Source organism: Vanacampus margaritifer, chromosome 10 (assembly GCF_051991255.1).
Source record: "Vanacampus margaritifer isolate UIUO_Vmar chromosome 10, RoL_Vmar_1.0, whole genome shotgun sequence".
Lineage (NCBI taxonomy): Eukaryota > Metazoa > Chordata > Actinopteri > Syngnathiformes > Syngnathidae > Vanacampus > Vanacampus margaritifer.
The window spans coordinates 10,534,869-10,561,932 of NC_135441.1; the positions used below are offsets into that span (position 1 = coordinate 10,534,869).

General features: G+C 38.9%; 1 protein-coding gene across 2 annotated transcripts in view; it reads left to right on the forward strand.

Annotated features, from left to right (window-relative positions):
* Positions 1 to 27,064, forward strand: part of il1rapl2 (interleukin 1 receptor accessory protein-like 2) — a 294,184-nt gene that overhangs the window by 183,325 nt on the left and 83,795 nt on the right. For both annotated transcript variants that reach the window (XM_077578736.1, XM_077578737.1), the window contains exons 4-6: positions 901 to 1,004; positions 15,948 to 16,134; positions 16,217 to 16,370. In XM_077578736.1, coding sequence (XP_077434862.1) covers positions 901 to 1,004; positions 15,948 to 16,134; positions 16,217 to 16,370 — 445 coding nt within the window. The remainder of the gene's footprint in view (positions 1 to 900; positions 1,005 to 15,947; positions 16,135 to 16,216; positions 16,371 to 27,064) is intronic.

Below are 27,064 nucleotides of genomic sequence, written 5' to 3' on the forward strand. Positions count from 1 at the left end.
TGAGGACGTTTAACGGCTGTAATGTACAGTATATACCAAGTCTGGAGTGACTTGCGCTGTAGCGCAGCCACAGGGAGTTAACGGAAAGCGTAGAAGAAGAATCAGTGAAAAAGACAAACACTTTTTTTTCTCTAACTTTATTGCAATCTACAGAAAAGTACATGGCTTTGCATGTATCAAAACAACATGAAAAAGACAAACACAGGAGAAGTGACAATGGCGGGTGATTCAAGTACAACACCGCTTGTTGAACGTGGGAATAAAAAGCAAGCTAAGGAGGCTGCGCAAAAATGACTCCGACACGGCTATCCGCCATTGTTGACAGACTGACGGTTCGCGCGCAGTCATGCGAGAATTGGCGCATACGTCATCAATCTGCGACAACGCGTCGTCATCGAGCTGCGACCAATATGTCATCACTGGAGGATTATCCTGCTTATGATGTCCAGACGGCCACGTACAGGGCGCGTTTTGAAAATTTTGAGCCCGGTTACAAATTTGTGTGGACGAACGGCCTAAACGGTAAGAAACTTGTGAGGATACATTGAAACTGGCTTTCGTGTGGATGGGGCCTTTGACTGGTTTGTGAACAATATTTGACAGAAATGTTGATATTGTGTATGTGGAAGAAATTTTAGATCTTTGAGTTCATCTCATAAAACAATGGGAGCAAAAACAAATGTGTTGCATTTATATTTTTGTTGAGCAAATATGTTGGGTTTGGTATGTGTTTATGTTTTTAGGGTCATTTGCATTGTGCATATTTATTTTTTAGTCAAGACATTGTGTTCAGAAAGTGCCAGGGCACAACATGCTTCATTTCATTAGAATGCACATTGTACTTTTTTTTAGATGCATATAACAATAAACTGAACTTAACATTCACTCTGAACCCTCCAGGAGCCCATCATATTCTCAGGTCATAGGCTGAGTAAAGAAGATGACTCCATCTGGTTCAGGTCTGCTGAAATGGAAGATAACGGGTTCTACACTTGTGTGCTAAGGTAACGTGTGTCTGTGTGTGTGTGGCCTTAGAAACACTTACCAGTTCTCTTGTGTGAAACATCACGGATCACACTGGGCACTTTGTGATACTGTTGGCAATTAAGCGGGTCTGTCCTTCATTTTCCTTCTTTTCTTTTTTTTCTTTTGGCTTCAACTAGAGTTGTCAATTCATCTTTGATAAACATGGCTGCTAATTGAAGTGTGCGTCTGCAAGTTTTTGATTAACATTAAGAGATTTTTTCCCCCAATGAGTAATGCCCAATGCAGATTTACTGTTCGTTTTCCTATAACGGTGGTTGAAAAACAACAATTTAAAGTATTAACATTGACAAACATCCTGTAATATATTATTGAGTGCACCATCTTGCTAAATTTCAACATTGACTCGTATCACACCAAAGCTCCAAGTACACTAAATTATTATATAGCCAAAGAGTGTAAACAACACTAAGTTGACTATGTTCACATTACCATTTCAACTTGTCATAGTATGGACATTGGGTTGATTGGTATACAGTAGAAGCCCTTCTTTGCTTTGCCATATAAATCAAAATTCACCACCCTCTATTTTTATTTGATCCTTTATGGCTTCCTCCTCTGCACCTTCTTCTGTCCCTCCCCCATTCTTCCCTCCACCTCAGTTGTTCTTCCTTCCACACAGAAGCTGCTTTCCTTTATGTCACTAGCTGCCTCTATCTTCCCATCATCTGGAGATCTTCCCACCGTTTCTTATCCTTTGCATCTTCCTTCCTGGTCCATCTTCCTCTGGCTCTCCCTGTCTGCACTAAATTCCCTTTCACACCACCATCGTACTCCTCCACACACTCCGCCCACCTCCCATTCCTGCCAGAGCCTGACACCTATCCTCCTTAATAAGCCCCCCTCCCCACCTTCTCGTTCCCTGCTGTCTCAGCATGACAACCTAATTAGGGCTTGGTAACTGTCATTGTCTGAGGGTCTGTTATTAACTCTCTCTCTCTCTCTTATATATACACACACATGGCAACAACCAGCAATACCAGCATTGCTAGACATATGCTACAGATAATGTGCTACTATACAAACGTCACCGGTTATATGCTCGCAGGGGGAAGGGAGTGCACACAGCACAAAATTCCCAGTGGTCATTCCGCCTTTCGTTTCGATGCAATTGCAAAATACGCCATAATATTTTAAATGAGAAACCAGAATGCTATCAAATGCTTTAAAAATATCACAAACAGTATTTATAGCCAGCAAATATCATTGGAGAGGACCTTTCTTCTTTGTAATTTACGATGCTCACATACAAATAGGATGAGCGACTTCACGTCAGATGTAGGCTGGCTTGCTTGTTTCAATCCGGAAATTGATTTTTGGGGATTCGTAGCATTTTCAGAGCAGGATGTATGAGTGCAACAATTAGCTTGGACAGACAGGCACGATCAAAGAAAATTGCTCAGCTGCCTTAGCTTCACTGGAGGGTATGATGTGTTTCATTTAAGGTTTTTATATTGATAAATATTGATTGTGAACTGCTGTGTTGTAGAGTAGATATTTGGGCTTGATTGGTGGTGATGTATGATAAAGGTACTTGATTTAGTGATAAATTTATCATCCTCAAATACAAGAAGTGCCGCTGTCTCTTCTTTATGCTAGACATAGTTGAATAGAGTTTTTCTACAATATTTTGTGATGTGATTGTGATATTAAGCAGTAGATCAGGTCACCTAAATACCCACTGAAGGCTCAGATCTGATACTCACTACCTGCCACTGGTAGGCACACTGTATATATATATATATATATATATATATATATATATATATATATATATTTTTTTTTTTTTTTTTTGCCGCAGTAGAATAAAGTGTAATGGCACATCCACTACAGTAGGTGGCAGTGATGCTTTCATTGTCAGAGAGTGCCAAAAGAGCATTAGCTCATCTACAGAGGTGTATTTACAATAATTTTATAGACAAATACTAATATTTATAGTCGCAGCGGAGAGTTGTGTGGGTGTGAAATATTTTGTGGTGTAGTGTTATATATAGGCCTACATCAGACCAGAATAGATCATGTCACATGTAAATGGTTGACCAGAGGAATAACAAAACACTTGCCAACCTATAATGTGTCAGAAGTCTACATAGGATAATCCACGTGACTGAAAAGTGGCCAAGCCCAGGTATTTACGAAAGGACCTCTATTTACATGGCCAAGTGATTACCTGGTAGCAAATTCCGTCTTTTTCAACTTCCTTCAGTTCAAGCAAGTCAGAGTTTCACAGATAATATAACAATCTCAAACACTGTCATTGCATGTGTTACCCTCAGTCACTTTGCAGTAGTGTATCCCAGTAGGATGGTAAACCCTCAGTTGTAGTGTATGTTGCTCTGTGAGTATGAGGGGAGATATCCAGACAAAAAAGATCTGTAGACACTATTACAAAGCCAAAGGTGCACAGGTGAACAAGCAGTTAGTTGCAATCTCTCTCAGGGGACTGCAGAGAAATGGGTTTACAAGACAGAAGGTGAAACACAGTGAATTCTTGGAAGTGGAAGAGAAGCGAGAAATGCGGAAGATAAAGAGAAAATGAACATGTGAGAGGGTAATTAGAATAAAGAATTCAAGATGCAAGACTGTATAGAGAAGGTTGGTTTTTGTAGTGAGGCAGTGGGGAAGGAAAAGAAGGAGGGGGGGAAATGAAACATTCACTTCCTTTAAATGTCTGAGCTCCTCAGTCAGGGGACAAACTGTACGTCTTAGATGAGGTAACACAGTGGAAATTGAGCTTCTCTTATTACCATAGCAAAATGATATCAAAGTAAACAGAGCATACAGCAGAGAATAAATGCTTCTCTCTGAAGAGCAGCATAAAGAAAATGGGCCCAAATCTTGTTTGTCCCATCACCTCAAAAGGGCTCCAAGGGCCATTTTTTTAGTACCTAACAAAATATATTCTCCCAGTGCTGTTTCAATCTGGTCAACAAAATAATCAGACATGTATTGAATGTTTAATAATGCTGAGCAATATGTAAGTAGGAGTGGAGAGACTTGTGCTTTTATTGTTACACATTATCAAAAAGTAACATAAAACGAAAAATCACATCACAAGGGGTTTTCTGTGTTGAAAATGTTACTGTTCTAGCCAGCTAGAAAACATTGGATAGAGGGACACCTTCCATGTTGGTTTGGTTGTGTTTTGGGGCCGGGCAACAGGCAAACTGGTCTGCTAGCGTATTGGGTGGCAAACCCTGTGTGTGTATTGCAGATTGTCTTAATGATTGTTGGCTGATCCGTTATAATATAATCATTTTCAACTGTTCTTTATTGCTGCTAAACACATTAGATTTTTGGCAGCAGTGGAGGTGACTGAAAACTGAATTATTATAACAAGCAAAGTTTGCCATCCAGTACAAATTGAACACCAATGATGATTAAAAACACAATAACTAAACTCCATATTATTCATTATTATAGTGTGTTGACATATAAGTTACAAAGATACAAACTACTACTACAGTACACTACATTCAGTACTTTGTAGTATTACTTGATACTCATTGATTTGGTATCACTTTTGCTAAAAGCAAAAGGTTAGTAGACAGATTTCCACACAATGTTGTGAAGGTCTGTGGCCTCAAGCACCATAATGTTCATATTATAGGATTAGGAACATACTGATCGTTAATATCGATATTGATGATACAGCCCAAAGTATCAATGGCTGGCATACGGGTACTTTGGCTTCTTCCCACATACATCCTACAAAATATGCATGTTAGACTAATTTATAGGGATGGGTACCAAAGATGGTACTTTTTGTGGTACGGACCGATTTGGGTCGATACTTCCGAGCACCGATTCACGTAAAATCAAACGGTGCCATGTTTCGGTTCTGAAGTCATATTAAGTGACTGTAAGGAGTAGAGGAGTTAACAATTTTCCAAGGCGCACTTGAACGCAACATTGTACGTACACCAGCGTACCGTCATCCACTCGCGCTGGTTTTCAAGCGCTAAAAATACATTTCCTGGTTTGGAAGAGAGCGAGATTTTTACAGTGCCAAGCCAAACAAAATACAGTTTTATGAAGTATGATAGCCTCCGCGCCAGGTTGAGGATGGCAATGTCCCCGGTTTTCCGCAAAGAGTGCACGGCTAGAGGGAAGTGCCGGCGGTGTCGTCCTCACTTGCTGAGAGCTGTCACCTTCCTTTTATTACACAGTCGCCAAAACAGAGAGGTCCGTCTTCCCCCACCAAATCGAATCATGCTGGAAGGTACATGGCTTTATCTTTTCGGTAAATACATTGTAAATTGGAACAATAAAACTAGTGGCCAAAATGTAGCGAGCATTACAGACAATGTTGGGTACTTTTAAATGATTGATTTAAACCCAATTATTCTCTTTCACATCATGCTTTTTCATGCTATATTTGAGGCCAACGTGGATTGGAACTTTGAACTCATTGCGTGGCGTGTGACAGGCTTTATGTTCTGGAAAAACAACTGCACAAAAAAAATGAAGATAATATCAATTACATTTTTTATTTATTTACCGTTAGTGTTTAACTTTGTTCCTTGTGTTGTTGATTGCACAGAAATTTGCTTCATACTTTGTTTTTTTGTAATATTAATTTGTGTATTAATTATACTTAAATAATTGTAAAATGTATTTTTACTTTTTCTCTGTGACTAATTTGATTTACATTTTTATTTGTCAAGTTTTATATATTGAAAAGTAATTGTTAAATTGATTTTTTAAAATATATTACTGTTAAATAATCAATGATGAGCATTTACTACCACTTAAATAAAATAAATAAATAAATTACATAACAATTTTGAGAGGGAGAGCAAGAAAGAGAGAGAGAGAGCAGGAACAAAAGTACGGAAAATTAGTACCGTTGAGTATCGGTATTGATTCCCAGGTACCGAGAATTGGAATAGTACCGGCAAATGTGAATGGTAATATCCCTACTAATTTACGAATCTAAATCAGGGGTCTCAAACTCAACTTATGTTGGGGTTTTTAGAGTATACCACAAAAAGAGGTTCAAGTATTTAAAAAGAATACAACTACTGTAATCCAATCTTCTTAATATTCATTAGCTTATAAGTGTACAGAACATTTAAGGTTCTTCAGAAAATGAGCATGATTAGTGCTCCCGGTCCTCTCTCTCATATCCCTGGTATATTGCATACTCCTCAAAGTGGCTAGTTGAGTAATGACGTTTGATTTCTAGAGCACTACAACTTTCTCTGTGCATTCATTCCGACATTTCGGGGTGCTCTTGTGCTAAAAAAAAACACACACACAAAAAAAAACACACAAAAAAACATTCTCTCTCCTGTTTTTTCTTAAAATTGGCTGTTTTTGTTGCCAACCTTTCTCTTCACAGCAGGTTTTGCAAAGACATGACTGGGACAGGATGACTCGCTGTCACTTCAGAAATATGTTTCGCCAAAAGCTTTCATGAGCCCGAGTATGGTAGCTCATAAGTGATTAAAAAATGATTCAAAGAATATTATTTTGTAGCATTATAACATATCACAACAGAGGTGTTAAATGTCAAGTTTTTCCACTTCTCAGTTTTACCTTTCATGGACGTCAATTCAACGCAGCATGGAACTACTGCAACTCCTTTAATGGTGGAATGTACCTTATGTTATTTCACTGCATTTTTATGCGACACGATATGTCTTAAATAGGCTCTGCTCAATTGGTTGCATACACACTGGGAGCACTAGAACCGGACACTTGCTGCTTCAAGTCAATGAAAAGTGAAACAGTGCCAGGCTTTAATACATCTCTATTGAGTTGAAATGATCTGGTGGTAGTATTGTCTGTTCTCAAACTATAATATATATTTTACAGTGTACACCAAGTTTTACCCATTTTCACATTTTATGCCAATTCCTTTCCATTTTTGGTTGATTATTATTCATACATTTATGATGTAGTGCCATCTGTCCATCCAGTTACAAAATGCCACACTGCAGTTTTAGTTGCCAACATTTAACAAATAACCTATATAGTTTATACCTCACGCCACTTGTAACAAAATATGCTCCTTTTTAACGGGTTTATTGTATGAATTGCCATGACAACTGTGTGACTGACATTGACATGGCCAAAAAAATAAAAAATAAGGGACGGGACCTGTATAATATCGGGAGTCGGGACAAACAATTGGGTTGGCGATATACGCCGGGACCCTGTACCGGTCAAACATTTAGACTTCTGGTCACCCTAGTTTTGTGCACTGGGAAAAGGAAAGGGCTTCCCCCCAAAAAAAATATTTCCATAATATTTGAAGAGTAAAATTATCCAGATTGTCTTAAGTTAAATGATGTTTCTCTTCTGAAATGTCAATGTCATTCTCACTTATATTTGCATGAAGCTGTTTCGCCGTTTAGCTTTTGTCAATGAATTCAAATGAACAGCTGATTTATGTTTGCCATCTGTTTCTTGGGGACGTGTGCTCCTTTGTAGCCTTCTTATACCTCAGCTATTCCCCTGGGGCCTTTCTAGTAAGCGGAACCACCTGTCTTCCTGTACGCGATAATTACACCTCCATGAAAGCTCACACAAAAGAAACTCTCACATAGGCACAGAAGTGTTTTGCGATGCCAGATGAATGTTTAACCTTTCTCTTCATCAGATTTATAACGATACAGCTAGCAAGCAGGCGCAAGCCCACACAATGACAGTGGAAGCGGCAATAGAGGAGAGAAGGAGAGAGCGGTCATTTGAAGTGTCTTTGGCAGTCCTCTATGACTTGGCAGCCATTGAGTCAGAACCACTCTCATGCGAGTTTGGGCCGCCTGCCAGTTCATGCCAGCTTGAGAGCTTGAGCCATTCTTTTGAGAAAAAGAAAAAAAAAAAGGTTTAATTGCATTGAAGTTCAGTGTACTGTATTTTTTAGGGTGCTCTGAAATACTGTACAATCTGAGCTAGAGTGATATGGTGGAAGGCTTAAAGACCACCTGCAGTCAGGTCTACTGTTACAGAGACTGTGGTATATATACTGTAATGAGGCAATTGATTTGGTTTTCACAATATTCAAAGTCGGCCTACATGGGTCTCAATCATTAAAACTAGAGTGGAAATGATTTCCTTTGACTAAAGCATTTAATTATCTTGAAATTGGTCTCCTTAGTCACAGTGATCCAATACTCGTCAGTAGAGTCCACTTAACATAGAGCTTTCCCTCTTGGGGGAGTGTGAAAAAAAATTGTAGATGGTTGCGACTTGAGCATGACTATGCAAACGGGATGACGAAAGCTAGTTGAGGAAAAATCAAGACTTGGTTCAAATTCACAGATGAAGCTGATTATTTGTTGTCAAAATACTACCCTTTCAACCCTGAGATTATTTTCCATGACGTTATATATATTTCTAATGCTGATATTTAAGCCTCCTCACTACACCACCTGTATGAATAATAAAGCTCTATGGTGGAAAGGAGTCTCTGAGTCGCTGCAAGAAAATTCGATGTGCTACATCACAATTCTCCGGCCCACTTTCAAAGCCTTCCTTTCCGCCTCATTACATGAAGGACATGACACTTATTGCACTGCCAGTGATTGTTGGCCTTGGTTGTAAATGATGAGGTGCAGAATCGAATGATATGGGCTTAATCCATAGCAACGGTGCAGCACTACTGCTGTAGAAAAAGGAAGAAAAATAAGATCCATAGCTCCCTATGTTGTCCTACTTTATTAGGTCTTTTGCAGTCCATAAATTTGATGAGAGCTTGTTGAAATGCATTTGTCAAATGTGAAGGACAGTTGCTGTTGCATTTTAATGAAGGTGAATGAGCTTAGCTGAATAACAGCTGCATTATGATTTTAAACATAGCAATCAATTCATATACAGATGCTATATGGATGGACATTTCACACTGCAGGGTGTGATGCCCAATTCAAATTTTTTGTTATATCCGATATTTTACACTGCATGAAAAAAATCAGATACTTGTGAAAAAAATCGGAATTGAGCTACAGTGTGAACGCAGCCTTAGTTAGTTAGTTAGTTAGTTGTGTAACCAAAACAGTTTTGAACCAGAAAATCTTTTTTTTATTTAAAAGGTGGAGTGAATCAAATCAAACCAAATTGGTTTGTTCCACTTTTAAATAATGTACATCGAGATACGTATCAAATCGCCTTTATTGGAGATAGATAATCTAGAAGTAAATGGCACTTTTACAGTACTGACAAGGTTATTCAAGTGGACATATAATGACAACAAAAAAGTAAGCGCATCATACTCTACAACTGAGCCATACCATATCGAATTGAATCGTACAGAACATTTAAATTTAACCGTCCTTTTGTGTAACAAAAACCGGTTTGAACCAGAAAGTCATTTTTTGATTCAAAAGATACGAGTGCATTGAACCAAGTTGATTCATTCTACTTTGAAATATATCGAGGCATGTATTGAATCGTCTTTTATTGGAGAGAAATATCTAAATGACACTTTACAGTACTAAAATGTTTATTCAAATAGACATAAAAATGACCTTAAAATGGCATCACATTCTCTACAACTGAGCCATACCATATTGATTTAAATGGTAATTCCACTGAGTCAAACCGAATGGAATTGTTCAAATGGTCCTTTAATCATTTCACACCCCACGTAAAACTGTATCAAGTCATCTTTTGAGGAGAGATGCTCACCCTAATAGATCAATATGGATAACTTGATTGAAAGAAGATAATGTTTGGTCATCTCTTTGTAGATACCGAGTGCTGTGGTATGATCGAATGGTATAATATTTGAATAATCTAAAACAGGTCAAGGCAAGAGTATTATTTTTATGACTGCCATAAAGTGCAGATTCATGCAGGCCACTGCAAAGATGGGGGAGGGGGAATCACCACCGTAACATTTTTTATTTTTTCTAACTGACTACATTGACACCCACTAAGAGTGAAAGCAACAACCCTCACTTTTATTGTCACTCAATAAATTGTATGTTTATTGATTTACTTTGTAAAATAAAAACAGTAGAGGACAATCACTGACTCATGTAATGGAAAACTCCATTCATAAAACCTTGCACAAGCAACATTTATGCTATAATATAGTTTAAGCGTATGTGCTTTTGCCTCAGTGTGCGCAGGTGTCATCCTCCCCCTTGCTGCCTGTTAGTTAGATTGATAGTCAAATTAATCTGCAGCTCCATCCAGGTATAAACACGCTGCCTGCTGGCCAGAATACATCCCCCTCTATTAGCACCATAACTCAATGCGCCCTGCAGCAGCCTGGCCTGATCAGTGGAAGGTAATTGCAAGGAGGACACTTGATTTATTGACAAGGTTGATACGGTGGATTACAAGATGATTTGGGGATTAATTCATTTTACATTTTAGGCAATTAGATTTTTTTCTAGATAAGTCTGCCTCAACACAAACACATATAGTAATATTTTGAGTGCAGTGATAAACCCTATGTGGAATATACCTGGAGCTCATCTTTGTGCTGAGTCACTTTACCTTTCCACCATTTAATGTTGCAGTCCTATGCTTATGATATGGTGATGGTTCAGGTTATATCGATTTTAGTTTCAGATGTTGTTTGCATTAAAAAGGTTTCTCCACTCACCTGTTTCAGAATGACAGCAGTGCCGTCACAGCACATTTCATTTGTCAAACATTTGCCTTACCAAATATAGTAAGATTACTTAAGAGCACACGGACACAATGAAATTATGTTCAATATTTGTGTAATGTGTAGATTTATTAAAATACAAATACAAGATCCACAGACCCCTTTTATAAAATTGCCCTACAATTGATTTAGAGTTGACAGAAAACAGTGTCTTGGTGTCAATTATGTGTTGAATGGCAAAATAATGTGATGAAAGTCAAGTCAAAGTCTATTAATCAATGACATCACTGGTACTTTTTTAAGTACACTACAGCGATCCCCACCGTTTGTGCTATAGACAGGCTTCATTTAAATATCTATTTCATATATTAAAACAAGCCATCTAGGAGGTGGATGGAGTAAAAACCCATTTCCTTTGCTTTCGAGTCTGTTAGAACGGAATTTGGCGTTTTATATTGTTATAATATTATATTATATTATATTATATTATAATAGATTAAATCATTCACTGCCATTATAGGCTATAGATGTCAAAGATCCATTTTAAATGAAATGGTATGATGATAAACAAGATTTGAAAAACAAGCTTTGAGCCGAGATTTCAACTTGTATTGTGAAACAAAGAGAATTCTTATGCTACGTTTAGACCGAAACGAAAATATTGCGACGCTATGCTGGTCTCGCGCGTGTTTTGGTTCTCAATGGAATTTGTTTCGCTCATCGCTGCAATGGAGGAAGAAGAGGGATTTCCGCTTCGGTAGGTGGTGCTAACTTCAGTGTAGCATTGCTAGCTTTCTTCACACTTCGACAATTAAATAAACAAACTCACCAGTTAAGCCGATCGCCACGCTTCTTCCTCCAAGCAATCTCCTTTTTGACCCGGTCCCGGTACATGTAGATCGCCATGTTGTACATCACCGGATGCCTGCAAACCGCGACGATCAAGCTAGCCTCCATTGCTATGCTCCACGTTCTACACACAACCGCTTCCTGTGATTTGTCTGCTGTGACGTATTTGGTGACATGGACTATCTTGGCACCGATTGGCTGTCGCTGACATGATGGCGCCAAAAGTACAATTCAGCCAACGCCGACAAAATGGGCGAAGTAGAAAAATGCTCGCCGGAAACGTCCCAAACGTGCCACCCGGCACGCCATCGCTGCTATATTGGAACGTCTTTCTTTAAAATGATCTGTCATTTTTGATGGATGGATGTTTTTGGGGTAAAATGATATGGTTCAAAAGTAATAATAATATCTGTATCAGTGACTACTCAAGTTTATTATTATACTAGTGTTGGTCTCAAAAAAAAATGGTATCGGACATCCTTAGAAATTAGCTAACTGATGTAAGTGACAGTGCTCATCATATCAGTTTACAAAAAGCTCATCAACAAAGACAAAACATTTTGGAGGTGGACAATATGCAATGGGGGCTAAATATTTATTATATGAGAGGATATTAATAAATCCAGAGTAGAGTCAAATGGTGTAGGCTACTGATAATGACTGTTTCATCTTAAGGGCTCAGCCCGTCTTTTCAAAATGTAGTACAACCATTGTGTCAATATGACATCAAGTGAGAAAAGAAAAATATCCTCTGCCTGAAATTGTGAAAAGTGAAGTATGTTTTACCGCATAAGATCAAAATATGATTGTTTAACAACACATCATTATTATGTACTCAATGTATACAACTGTGTGGAATTACTAATAAATGGACCAGGCAAAGTACAAATCAGTTTAGAAGTCATACATTCAGTGCTTACATTACATTAAAGGTCTTATATTATTCAACTTTTCAACATACTAAAATAGTTCCCAAATGTGTAAAAGACATGTCTGTGACATGCATTCGTTAAAATTGACTTTGGATCTAATATTTTTGCTGTCCCTAAATCAGCCAAAAAACACTCTGTTCAAAACAGCCTGTTTTAGGGGTGTGTCACTTTTATGTAAACAGCTGCACCAGGCCACACCTAGGCCATACCCTTCTCTCTAGAAGGGGCTGTGATTTCGGTCATGGTAGCCATGTGCTAATGTTGTGAATGGAAACAACTGTCCATCGGAGCAGAAGAAAAGAAAAATACAGGCATGTCTTTTACACATTTGAGAACTATTTTAATATGTGGAAAAGGGACATAACATTTTATCATACGAAAAAGTAGCATAACATTACTACAGAGACTATGTTGTAGCGTTAGTTTGTGGTTGTTTAGGCAATGGTTATTTTGCCGTATACGGCAAATCTCCTGCGAACCTTATTTTGCCGTGAATGTCTCTGATTTGCTGTGAATGCTTGTAGACATTTACAAGCGGTTATGAATAACACAAATGTGCACATTTAGGCCACTGCGCGGTCGCAACGTGCAAGCTGTCTCGTCGAGACCACTTGGCATCACTTAGCATTACAAAGTCATGTTAACTAGGTGGCGAGTTGCCAGTCACGGCAAATTAACCATCGCGGATTGTATCTTGACAAAACAATACGCAACCGCTTCACATTATCCAACCACCGTCTGCTTTATCATATCTGACCTTGTAACCAAACAACCTCCACACGACCAATGTAGCCCCCACTTTAGGCACTAAAAATACACCAGTAATATGGTAGAAGGTGTACATCTCTTATTAGAAAGGATAGGAAGGAAGGCTAAATCAAAAATGTTAAACTTACATCTTTCCCTTTTGCAAGTCATGTCACACTGCTGGGACCGATCCAATCTGTTTAAACGTGTTGGGGGGCTTGTTTGCGGGGGGGGGGGTCTGGTTGTTTGGGGGCCTGGGGGGCAGCTGGAGCTGGGTTGGGGTGGATGGGAGGCGCGGGGGGGTTCGTGGGGGGAGCGGGGGCTGTGGACCGGTGGGGTGCCTGGTGGGCCTGCAGTGCCCCGTCCTGCTGCGTTGGGTTGGTGGCGCAGGCCGTGTTGGGGTGGGGGGCGCTCATGCACCTGGGTTTGCTCTCCGGCCGGTGGCCTGGGGGGCCCTGAGGTGTTGCTTGCAGGGGTCAACGGCTCCCCTCATTGGTGGAGATTTTCATGCATGCCAGATCCACCACACCAGCATCTATCGAAACTCAGACACAATCTGCTTCTTCCTCTGGTCGTTGAATCGGTGGAGGCTGGTGTCTGTGGATCTCACTCTGCTTCGTCTCACCTTCCTTCCTTTCCTCAGTCTCTCCTTTGGTCTCTTGAGGTCTCCCTGATTTGTTGGAATTGAGATGTTTCTGGGGTTGGTGAAGGACTCTGGTCGGTGGCCCGGTGGATGGTATTTGGTCGGTGCTGGATTTCACTTTCCTTTCTTTTCTTTGGTCCTTCCTCGGGTCTCTTGACGGCCTCACGACTCTGGCTGGATTCTGAAGTGTTCGGTTTAGGTGAACGGTATGTTTTTTTTTAATAGGTTTTAGGTGAACTAATGAATACACAGTCACACGCACATGCACATACACACACTCACCCACATACAAAATAAAAATTAATAAAATAAAAAATTACAATAAAAAAAGAAAAGAAAAAGAGAGCAATGATGATGACATGTCAAATCGGTAAAATTACAGAATGAACAATACTGAGCTCTCCAGAAAAAAATAAATAAATTGATTAACTTTTTTCTGTTGTGTAGCCCCAGTGGTCGGTGGACAAGCCCTGTATACAAATGTAGAATGTTCTCTTCGCTTTACTAGAGTCTATGTGTAGTATTGTCTCGTTTTTTAATCAAATGTATCAACAAATAATATTTTTGTTGATATATTTGTTAAATAAAATCATCATCTGAAATCTATTTTCTGCATGCTTTTCCTGTTGATAAGGTTCAAGATGTGGTTTTTTTTAACATAAACTTATAAAAATAAAGAGCAAATGTGTAAAATGGAAGCAATTATATATAGATAGAAATACACACCCACATGTCGAGGCACATTTTACATTTAGAAAGGATGCATAGCATGCACAACATGCTTCTGACGCAGTTCAAGATTTAACTGCTTATTGCAAAATTTCCATACAAATTTAAATGAACTTTATTAGCCAGAGAATGTCGTCATTGCTTGATAAACAAAACATTATTCGGTTTAGATGAGCAGAGAGGGAAGACCATGACACACGATCAAAACACAATCGTTTCAATGAAAGAATCAAAACTTTTTAGTGCTTCATTACTCATTGTGTATCATAGCCATACATATACTATATACAAGCAAATACCATCAAAGCTTCAAGATGTGTGTATATATGTGAAGTGTAAATTAATGTTCTAGCATAAATCTAGTTAAATAAATGTCCTTATTCAGTGCCTGCTTTGAGGGAGGATGAGATTTTTTTTCTTTTAATTTACATTTACACTTACGGTGTGAAATTAAATGATTCATCTCAAGCTATTCACAAGAAGATGTGATAAAATCAGTTTGGCAAGTCTGAGGCTGGGTCATAGTGTTCAAAGTTAATTTGTGTGATATTTTGAAATACTGTATACAGCAGGGCACATAAAAAAGTGAACATTTTGCCATTAAAACTGCACAGAGTTCAACAAATATAGATGCTCACTGATAGTGTTTTCAAAAACAGAGACAGGCAAAATCAGAGGAGCATGCTGGTAAAGGTAAGTGAATCACTGAAGAAGAAAACAAGATGCTGCAGGCGATAGATGGATTGATGAAGAGGAGACAAACTGAGGGATAGATGGATGAAAGGCTTTTCATTCGCTTTTCTAATGCTCAGTGGTCCTGTTTAGGTCGCTGACTGGAAAAATCCTTGTGTGTGTGTGCGTGAAGTGAGAATAACAGAGATCAATGAGGTCTTTTGTGTCTGGAGGTGAACTTGGCACAACACACACAAGCACACACACAAAAACAATTACCCTGAGAGATCTTGACGTCCAATGATGTGTTGCATCATTGCATCATACAGATCATAGTTTGAGTTTGCACTATTTTCATATATTTAAACGAAGGATATGAGCTGTTTTCAATGTAAATTTCAAGTGTTTACCATTCCCGTACTGTTCCATTCTGTTGTATTATATTCTTGTAGAGTCCATCTAGCTTCTCTCGATTCGAGGGAGCTGAGGCTCTCACATGATCAAGACTCTCTAATGGAAGGCTCAGATTCCCTACGGAGGCGTTTTGACTGCTTGTATCCATGATCTTGTTCTTTTGGTCATGACCCATAGTTTGTGACCAAGCGAGCTTAGGAATGTAGATCTGACTGAGAACCCGACCAGGGTTGACCCCACCTCTTGCCTAAAGTCAGCTGGGTTAGGCTCCAAAAGTGACTATATTGCATCATAACGGTGTTTTTCTGTGTGTGAGATTTGTCAGTCATTTGGATTTTTGTTGTGTTTCTAGGAACTCTACATACTGCATGAAGGTGTCTATGTCCATGACTGTGGAGGAGAGTGATGAAGGAAAATGCTTCAGCAGCAACATCCGCTATCTGGCGAAAGCAGAGATTACCCACAGCAAAATGATCACGTGTCGTGATATAGAAGACTATTTGGCTCCATACAAACAACCTCAAATGGCCTGGTATAAGGTATGTCACACAAACAGACCTAAGTTAAGAGTAGCTCAACCTTTCTTTTGCCGTTTGATCAGTTGGATGTGTGCCCTGTCAGGAGTGCGAGCGGGTTGAATGGAGAAGTTCAATTATCGTCAACAATACACACATCTGGATCCCTGAGGTAGAGGAGGAGGATGGGGGTAATTACACCTGTGAGTTGCAGTATGGATCCAGACTGGTGCGGAGGACAACGCAGCTCAAAGTCACAGGTAGGACGCAGACCATTCATGGATAGGCAAAGTCGGCTCCATTGTTTTTGTTGTATACTGAAGACATTTGGGTTTCAGATCAAGACATAAATATGACGCAAAGTTCAGAATTCCTGCTGTTCATGGAATTTTCATCTACATGTGTGAGCAAAAGTATTGGAATGGACAAATTAACTTAGCGTGAATAACATTTAATATTTGGTGACATTGCCCTCATTTGAAATGCTTTTCTAGGCCTTTACTGTAGCCTCTTTTCAGTTCTTGTTTGTTTCTGGTGTTTTTTTTCCATTCAGTCTCCTCTTCAGGAGGTAAACTGCATGCTCTATTGGGTTCAGGTCCAGTGATTGTCTTGGCCTTCCTAAGACCTTCCACTTTTTCCCCCTGCTGCTGAATTTCTTCAAAGCTGATCTGAAGTCTAGTTTTTGCTGCAACGTGCTGAGCAAGCAGGTACCCATCAGCTGCCCCCGGAGTCCCATCAGGCCACTTTGGTCTTCACCTTGACAGCATCCCACACTGCTGGTGTCCACCAACGGGTTTGGGCACCAACCACCTTACGGCCAAATACAGTATAGTCCACTTGTAATCAGTATCCCCCGTCTCCTCTACGAGCTGGGCAAAGTTCTACCAGAGGTAGAAGTTCACACTCTTTCTGATAAGCCGCAGACCCACAACAGGCAAAAACAACCGTCAGGAAAGCGGAGGGAGTCTATGCTTCTGTCCACAGGGGGAAGCCCAAGTCCAACCCCTCTCAAGATGACTGATACCAGAGCCTAAGCTGTGTGTGGAGGCGAGCCCGACTACGTCTAGTTGAAACTTTTCAACTTCGCACACCATCTCAGGCTCTTTCCTTGCCAGAAAGGTGACATTCCATGTCCATAGAGCGAGCTTCTGTAGCTGTGGATCGAACCACCCAGCTCTCTTTGCTTTCAACATCCTTGGGCCCTCCCACAGATGGTGAGCCAATGCAAAAGAGTGAACAAAAATGCCTCTTTGGGCTGTGCCCGCCCCATTTGCAGGCCTGGCCACCAGGCGCCCCAGCTTCATGCCTGGCTCCAGAGGGCGTGCCACTTACTTGTATCCGGGCAAGGGAAAACTGTCCAAAAAGTGGTTTTCATCATAAGGGGGTTTTGAGCCATGTTTTGTCTGGTCCCTCACCAAGGACCCGTTTACCATGGGTGAACCTGCCAGGGGCCTAAGGCCCTAGACAACTTAGCTCCAAAGATCACTTTGACAGACAAAGCCCTCCAAGGTTACCTTCAATGTAACAGCTCAGGTAGGAAAGACTACTACTGCCTAATGGCACATAGTATTGTTAGATTATGCCTCTTTGGCACAGTTAAATCGGTGACTTGAGCTAGGCCAGTGGGTTGCTGTGACCTTACTCCTTGCTTGGTCTTCCATTTCAAACCAGTTACCAGTAACCAACCAAACAAACCAGTAACTCAGAAGATACCAACACATTATTGGTGTTATGCTGCGCTCCCACGTGGGCACGGCTAAGGCAGTGTAAGAATAAGGATCATTTTGAAGAAGACCGACCTTCTTCTGCATCTGTCAGAGAAAGGCTTCATGGCCGTGTGTTAATCTTTCTGGCATCCATAAATAGTTCAATTGTGAAAATGCAGTCTTCTGGTAGCTACTGTTAGTATAGCAAGCATGAAAAGATAAAGGACCAGCTAAAGTTCCTTCAGAACTTCATGAGCAAATATAGAAAATATATTCTGGCCAGTGTTGTCATGGAGAATCATTCTGTAGTGCTGGTGAGGGTCATGGCCTCGCACTATACAAATGTATGAAAATGTATTTAGTCTGCAGCATCCATTGGAAAGATGCAGGCACTCAGTAAATACATTATTATCAAGCACTTGTGTCATTAGTAAAGAAAAACTTTCATACTTTTTATACATCACTGGCTCAATTCATGTTGTATTCAGTGCCTTTGTCAAATTCCCTGACGAAACATACATAGTTTCAAGCTTCATTGGCTTTTGACTTAAGCCTGAGTTGGCAGTACCATTTGACTTTCATCTGCAGTTTAGTGTTTGCTGTAAGTGTGTTTGTAAAGGGATGAGGATTGCAGGGCCTGCTATTGAGTGCATGTCTGCTTGTGTTTTGTTTTGACGTGTGCAATTTGAATGTGTTGCCTTTGAGCAATCAAAGCACACAGTTATAGTCTTGGTGCAAGCTGAAAACTGAGCCCTGCCTTTGTTCTATGGACAAAGTGACATAGTAGAACCTCATCTGTTCTAAATGTTGTGAATTTTTTTGCAAATTTTGTAACTGTCAAAGTCTTACAGTGTGCCTGAGCAGAATCTTCTATAAAATTATGTTTAGTACTGGCATCTTTATTTTCTTTTGGGAAAGGGGGGCAAGTTTTCTAATTTAAGTTTTTTGTTCCTGCTTCTGTCAGTTAAACTCTTAGCCAGATGTTATAGTACATTGATTTGTGTTTTCTCTGACTGGTGTTGCCATAGATGCATTTCAGTCTGTTTGCGCCTTTCAACAAGGAGCAGTGAGTGAAGATTTACAATGCTGCATTAGTTTCTTTCGGTAACTGCTAACAGGCTAGCTGCTGACTGATTGCCACCATATTCTTGTCACTTGTGATTAGAAGGTTCTTTGTTTTGGATTACATTATTACCAAACAAACATAATTTTAGAATGTTGGAGGAAATACCTGGAGAAAACCCACACAAACATGGGAAGAACACGGTGCCCAGAATCTAACCCCCAACCTCAGAACTGTGTGCTATGATGTGATGACTACTCGCCAACCATGGTTCCCCCCCCCCACCCCCATTTTTGTGGAAGACTGATACATATAGTGTAGCTTTAATTTAAAGAGAAGTCTTTAGGAATAATTATTTTAATCATGGTTTGGTGTTTTTCAACTCACCGGAATACAATTTAACACTTTGAGGAGAGCCTGCGGAAAATGAGGAAATAACAGATGTCAAAGTTTGTCGCTAACAACTAATTTATGGACATGCTCCACCTTGGAGCCATTAATCATAGTAACTGCATCACTGACACATGAGAGCCAAAGGCCAGAGATGTACTGGAGCAATATTACAATAAAAAGAGCCACTTGCTAAATCAAACGGTGCAGTCAACATAATAGTTTTTCTATTGCTTAATGTTACAATATGTGAAGTGCGTCTGTGACTTTCATTTTGTATTTTGAGAGTGTGTTCGCACAGACTTCATTCAGCATGTGTATACAGTAGATCGCCATCGATGCTCCTTAGATTTTTTTCCATGATATCCAAATACAAATTATTATTGTACAAATAGGAGTATTTGAAAATGTTATTTGGGAAAAGCCACCCTTACATATCATGCCGCGTCCTCCCCACAATTCTCTTTGGATAAACAAACAGTTAATTGGCTCTTTATAGTCATGTGATCACAACAGGAGCAATCATAATTGCATACATGTAGCTAGTACGCAGTCTGTGATAGCGGCCTGTGGGAGAAAAAATACTGTGTGAGAGTGAATACTGTATACAGTTCTTAACACATCATCACAAATCTTACAAGTCAGCTGCCAAAACATGTACCAGGTCTTAGTCCATCAGCATTATAATGGCAACATTCACTCGTTCCTTCTGTCTTGCATTCTGACGCCAAGGGTTTCATCAAGACGCCAAGGATTTCATCTTAGTACTCTCCGATGATGTTATAATTGAATGTATCAGCCTCTAAGACATCTGCCAGTGTGTAGCAAAACAAAACATCTTTATCCTTGATCCTTTACTTGGTTGTGAGTCTTTTGGCAGCAGCTTTTTAATCACTGTGCTTGCAATATTAAATAGAAGAAAAGACACAGCCTGTAGATCAGCTGGTGGCTATGATGTTGATTCCTGCTTTAGCTGGAATGGTGTGCTGGAATTAGTTCCAATGTTGTGCATCCATACTTACCCCTGATTTGCTTCATCCATGTTCAGCTTTTAATTAGCAGCTGTGCCTCAAAGAAGTGGGCTAATGTTGAGTTTGCAACAGGGGTTGTGTGTTGATTTTACGGAATGTGTGAATCTAGAAAATACACAACATGGAACTTCAAAAGGGTTGAACTGCAGAAGCCTACTCTGGACTGTACTAGTGTAGTTATGTACAGTTGAAAATAGTATATTCCTAATATAGTAAATCATTTGTTACTTGAGTTGTCAACACTGAGTGTGTTTGAGTGTAGCCTATTACTCTTCTCAGTCCTCAACTTGTGATTTCTGAATTGGGATGGCTGTAGGCCTAATTGGTGGTGAGCCCAGTTTGTTGAGACTTGGATGGGAACCCTATCAAGGGAGTCGTTGATACATTTCCTGAACTGAGGTAGTGTTGTTACTACAGCAATGGATTGGATATGCCTTTGGCACTAACAAGCCTGGCTGTGTCGTGGTCAGTGTGCACGTTTTTCAACTGGAGGGATCCAGTTCAAAACTTGATTGTTTATAAATGAAAATAAACAAAAATAACCAGATGCATGGAGGGCAAAAAAGGTCCAGTAGTTCATGGTAATGACCAAATGTTTAAACCCCATTATCACCTAGTTCCTAATTAGCTTCAAAGCTATATAACTTGTGTTAATGTTTCTTTGTAAATTAACTACTTCATGGGTGGTTAGCATTTGCTTTAGAATAACTCGCTTTGAGACACATTTCTGAAATATGCAATAGACAACCAAGGTTTTACCTGTTTAATAATCACACATGTAGTTAGAAACTTCAGAGAGCCATCGATTTGTCTATGAACATTTAAAAATTCATTTTCCATAATATGTCCCCATTTAGTCATATTCCATATGCCATTCTCACACCATTAAAAACTTACAACCTATTTTGCAATGACTCATGAACAACAATGAAGTGGTCTCAAAGACAATTAAACCTTCCAACACATCAATCAGCATTCCCTTTGCTCAGCACTGAAGTAGGCACGGCACGATTGGACATTTGCACTTCAATTCCCTTTGGCAGGGGGTTCCATTCACACCTTGACTTATGTGAACATAATGACTCACATGATGACTGAATGACTCACTCATGACCAAAGTGACTTTCTGACTTTCACGTCAGCACTTCTGGTAAAGCTCACTCTGCTGGATCAGGTGGGCCACTGTACCACTTTGTCCAAAAGTAAGTGGTCTGTAACAAAATGTTCAAAATTAGGCATGTAGCAACACTTGTATAATATTTAACGCATAATTCAACAATTTTTTTTATTAGAAACAGTGCTTTTTCTTTTTAAAGATGTAGTACAAGAATGGACTCAATTTAGGCTCCTCTTTATTGGCTTCTCTTGTGCTATATTAACCTGATATTTACAGGTCAAGGGTCACCAACGTTTTTGAAGTTGAGAGTGACTTATTTGGCTATACTGAAAAGGGCTACCAGTTTGATACATACTTCTGAAATCATGAATTTGATTAAATTATATTTAATAATGTTTTATTATTAGGGCTAGGAAAAATAGGCCACAAAAAATGGCCAACACGAAAATGTATGCCTCAAAACGGGCAATAGTTGATGGTATTATCAATTCTAAAAAGATTTGAGAGTTACAGACCTAGTTATTATTTTAAAAAATAATGACAATCATCTATGTGAAGACACTGATTATGTTAATGAATTCTCACAATAATCAGGAAACAGATCAAAACCAATACAGTATGCAATCTCTTTGTTTACATTTTCGATCATTTCGATCATACGGCATTCCTAGTAAATTACAATGCCCCTTGTGAAATATATTTGAAACAGGCCTGTGGGCTACTCATGGTCCTTGGAGGGCCGCGTTGGTGACCACTCTTGCAGCCCAACAATGTTACGACTTCTCTTCTGTTAAAAGAACCAGGGTCATATTTGTGTTATAGCATACAGTTACAATAACTTCGAACACAAAATAAAAACAACAATTACGAGCAAATATTTTGACCAAAATGGCTTTTTCTTTACCTATAACATGGAATTGCATGGATGTGCAAAGTCCTTCACCTTGGATACATAATATTAAATGAAAACAAATCTTACACTAAGCTCTAATCCTTAAAATATTAGTCAGTTTTCACACTCAAAAATAGTTGGTTAAAAAATAACCCAACTATGGGTAAAAAATTGACCGATCCTCTACTTGGGTTGATTTGACCCAACTTTGAGTCAAGAAATGGGTCTTTCAGCCTAAAACAACTCATAAATATTGGTCAGGTCCTTCACTTGGGTCAAAAAATTGGGTCATTTTGTATTAAACAACCCAGAGAGTTGGGTCAAATTGACCCAAAAATTGGATTGGTCCATTTTTGATCAATAATTGGGTTATTTTTGACCCAACTGTTTTTAGAGTGCACATATGTGGAACATAATTATCAAATCTTGTCGTCCTTTACATCCCAGACTTGCATCCCAGTGCATTTTTTCCATGAACTCAGATGTTCTCTTCCTCTTTTCCCTGCACCCTCCCATATCTCATTTAAAATCACACAAGCAAAACAAACAAACAAAAAGTCTCATGCATTTTTCAGAACCTGTCTCTAACTAAAATGCACATTGGTGAACATTCAGACTAAGTTTAATGCTGGTGAGAGTGTCTTTGTTGAAGCAAGTAAGGCTTTTTATCTATTGATAGAGTGACAGACAGACAGGGGTTTACAGCAGTGGTCCCCAACCACCGGGCCGCGGCCCGGTACCGGGCCGTGGGTCATTTGGTACAGAAAAAAAAAAATTGCATTATTTTTATTTTTTTCGAAAATGATGTTTTATTTTGAAAAGTGGCCGGATTCTGTCTGTTACATCCGTCTCACTTGACGCACTTCAAGGCCGCTACACCACACGTCACATGATACGTCACGCTAAATTTAATTCCAAGCTAGCAAAATGAGCAAAAAACAAACTTCCTTAAAAAGTTTCTTTGCGAAGGGGAAACGGTCCAATGAAGGGTCAGAAGAGGAACCTGGACCCTCTAAAAAAAGGGAAAGCTGCCTTTAACAGGCAGTATCAAGAATCATATTTAAAATATGGATTTATCGCCACGGGCGATTCCCACGCACCAAGCCCGCTGTGCGTAATATGCGGTGACCGGCTTTCTAATGAGGCGATGAAGCCTTCAAAACCGAGATCGCCACAATAGCACTGAAAGCCCTGTTGCCATTTCCAACATTGTATCTGTGTGAAGCTGGGTTTTTTGCAGCGATGGCAACCAAAGCCAAATTACGGACCAGACTGGACCTAAGTAGCACACTTCGGGTATCATTGTCTCCCATAACCCCAAGATGGGACCGTCTCGTTGCAGCAAAACAAGCTCAGGGCTCCCACTGATTCACTGCTGCTGTGATTAGCGAGTATTTTCATGCACTTTGTTTTTGTGTTGTGTCTTATTTTGAAGGTATGTTTAAACACTACCATAGCGACCAAAGTGTGTTGCATTGTTTTGGGGCAGAAATGATGTTGCTCATGTGATGTTCTGTTGTTGGTGCGACGTTACGGACACCGTTAATAAAGTTGCGCATGACTACACAGTAGATTTACGTTCATTATTATTATAGAGAAAATACCACAGTTTTTTTCTTGTCATTTTATTTTGTTTTTATCAGCTAAACCTTTAGATTGGGCCGTGAAAATATTGTCAAACATGAAACCGGCCCGTGGTACAGAAAAGGTTGGGGACCACTGGTTTACAGCACAGTGCAAAATCCTGTAAAACCTCATTGAAATATTTTAAACATACTGCTACATTACATACACATGCATTCTTTTTTCTTACACTGTCTTTCTATTCCAGAGTACTCTATCCACATGTTAACATCTGACAATCCCTTATTTGTCCCTTGATTGCCAATGTTTTTCTTCTCTTTGTACCTTTCTCTTTTCTTTGATGCTCTCCCCACTTATCTTCTTCACTCTGATTTCTATTTCCTGTTTTCCTGTGACTTTTCTGCTCTCACACTCCTTCCTTCACTTGACAATTTTGCAATTGGACACACAATGTAATGAGAATGTTCGCGTATGTGTGTGTTTGTGCACACGCTCGGCCCGTGACCTAGTTAGAGACTCACCTCCTAATTCATTGTGAAATTGTCTCTGTTCTCCAAAGACAGAGGATCACAAATGAGATTACTACTCTCTATGTCTCTGTCTCACTCTCTTACAAGAACACACATACGCACACATACGCACACATACACACGCAGACTAACTCAAGGCGGGAGAGGGCAAGAGACAAACAACACAAAGAACAGAATATTCTGTCGTTGTTTGGGATGTTATTGAAGCTTATTTAAAAGTAAAGAGCTTCGGGGTTATCCATGCCAACATTTGAAAGTTTCATGAAGCCCTTTTTAGCATTCGTCGTCAGAGCTTGCATCCCAATTCACGATTCTTCAGTTCAGGGAACTGCTGTATTTTTCTAAATGGATTCCTGACCTGACAGTGATGACAGATTATTTTGACTAGTGCTCTTTTTTGTGCTCATAATGAAAGGGAAATTGCCATTTTTATTCGAAAGTTCCCTCTTGGGAAACATGGAGTAAAAGTGCAGTACAGCAATGTTATCATCAGTCATGCATGGGACTCATTTCAGGAAAGGTTAACCTGAGGGAATTTTTTTTACATTTGTCACATTTCTGTGATGATAAATTAGATACCTATTTTGGATAGGGACATTCAATACGACTTTTTTTCAGACCAATACCAGTATGAGTACTGAACTATCGAGTAGTCACCGATAACAAGCGCCAATACTACTAGTACATTTGATACATAAAATCCCCCCCAAAAAAGACATAATGAAAAAAAGACCTATATACTGTATCACAAATAATATTAATAATAATAATAATAATGTAATATAAAGTATACTTTTAAATTCATGTAAACAATACATTTCAAGAAAACTGTAACATAAAAAAAAATTGTTATGAATTTAAGAGATATTAAAATAATCGATTCTATGATTTTATTAATCGATATCAGGCTCAAAAAGGAAAATCGATTCAATATCAAGTATTTGATTTTTTTTTTAAACCCAGCCCAACGAAAAAGACCTATATATCCCAAAATATATATTTTTGATATATGCCCATCCCTCATTTTGGAAGTGATCACAAAAATATCCTTTATGATAACCTTCTGATTCTAAAAAGGTTCTGGTTAAATGCTGTTAGAGGTTGTATTATTTCAGGTCTGATAAATAGGGAAATAGAGGCTATTTTTCTTATATGGACAAGTGACTTGTGTATACTCAGTCGAGGTGAGTCAAGGCCATTTGTGTTTTGTTTTTTAAATTATTTGAAACATCATTTAACAACATTCAGCCACTGGTCTGGAAAACAGAGGTTCATTATGTACACATTCACACATGATTAATTTGTCCATTGATGTTGAATATACAAACACATTTTGTTGTTCCACCTTCTTAGCACACACACTCATACAACTGAGAAATCCCAGAGGTCAAGTTAATTGCATTTGCCACTCTTCTTACACGGACCCTTCTGTCTCTCACACATCGATACCTCTGCAAAGAAGTTAAGCAGAGAACCACAAAAGTGCAGCAAAAACAAATTTGAGACAATCGGAGCAATTATGCAAATGCTTGCTTGGTTTGCTACACGATACAAAATAACATGCCGTTGACCTCATGTGAACTTTAACAAACTTTTTTTGTATCCGTCTTTCAGGCAATATTACTTTGCTGCCTGTTCAGTTCTTTCAAAAACAAAACAACATGTATAGAATAATTGATCAAGCAGACACAGCCCTAACGCTGACTTCATATTGTAGTCAAGAAAAGTTTTTTGAATGCATTAATGGAAAATGGGTACTACACCAGATGTAAACAATTTTTTTTTTTACCATAAAACAAGAGTAAAATAGAACTTGAGAAATAATTCATATTTTGGAACTTTTATTTTTGTTGTTTGTGCTACAATGTAAAAAAACAAAACAATATCCATTAATAAAATAAACAAGGCAAATAATTTCAGTTACCAAGAAAACTTAAGCTTGAAAGAATTCAAGTTCAAGTTTTAAAATGTTGGCTTAACACTAGTGGTGCAACAGATCACAAAAGTCACGATTCGGATCGGATCACAGGTTTGAGTCATGGATCGGATCGTTTTTCAGATCAGCAAAAAATCTAAAGAAAACAAAACAAACAAAAAACACAGAAATAGTCATTTCTTCATTTATTTTGTAAAACGCTTTTGTCTATTACATTTTTAAAAATCAACCCAAAATGTCTACTGTGCCTGTTTAGGAGTTAGGAAAACAAGTTTAAGTGCAATATGGGGTAGATACATTCTTATATTATACATAGTCTATGTATTAAATAACAAGGGAATGAACACAACTTTAAGTCATTAATAAATGGCTTAAAGTTGTGTTCCTAAAATCAAAATGGCTATGTTTGACATTTTGAATCAAATTGTTTTTTTCTTTTTCTTTTAAACGGCCAAGGTGTTTTATAAAATAAATGAAGACAAAGTTAGATTGTATCTTTTTTATTTTAATAATGAAAAAGGCCTCAAAGTGAAATTCAAGGCACATTCCCTTCCTTCAAACATGGAAAGTGAATTACAAAGTAGCCTTGGTCCATCATATTGAAAGAGGTACCAGCTGTCAAACTCAGTTGGTGTTAGGCCTACCAGACAGGCACGCGATGCTGATGCTAACAGCTAGCTGCTAGCCACTAACATCGGAGATGTG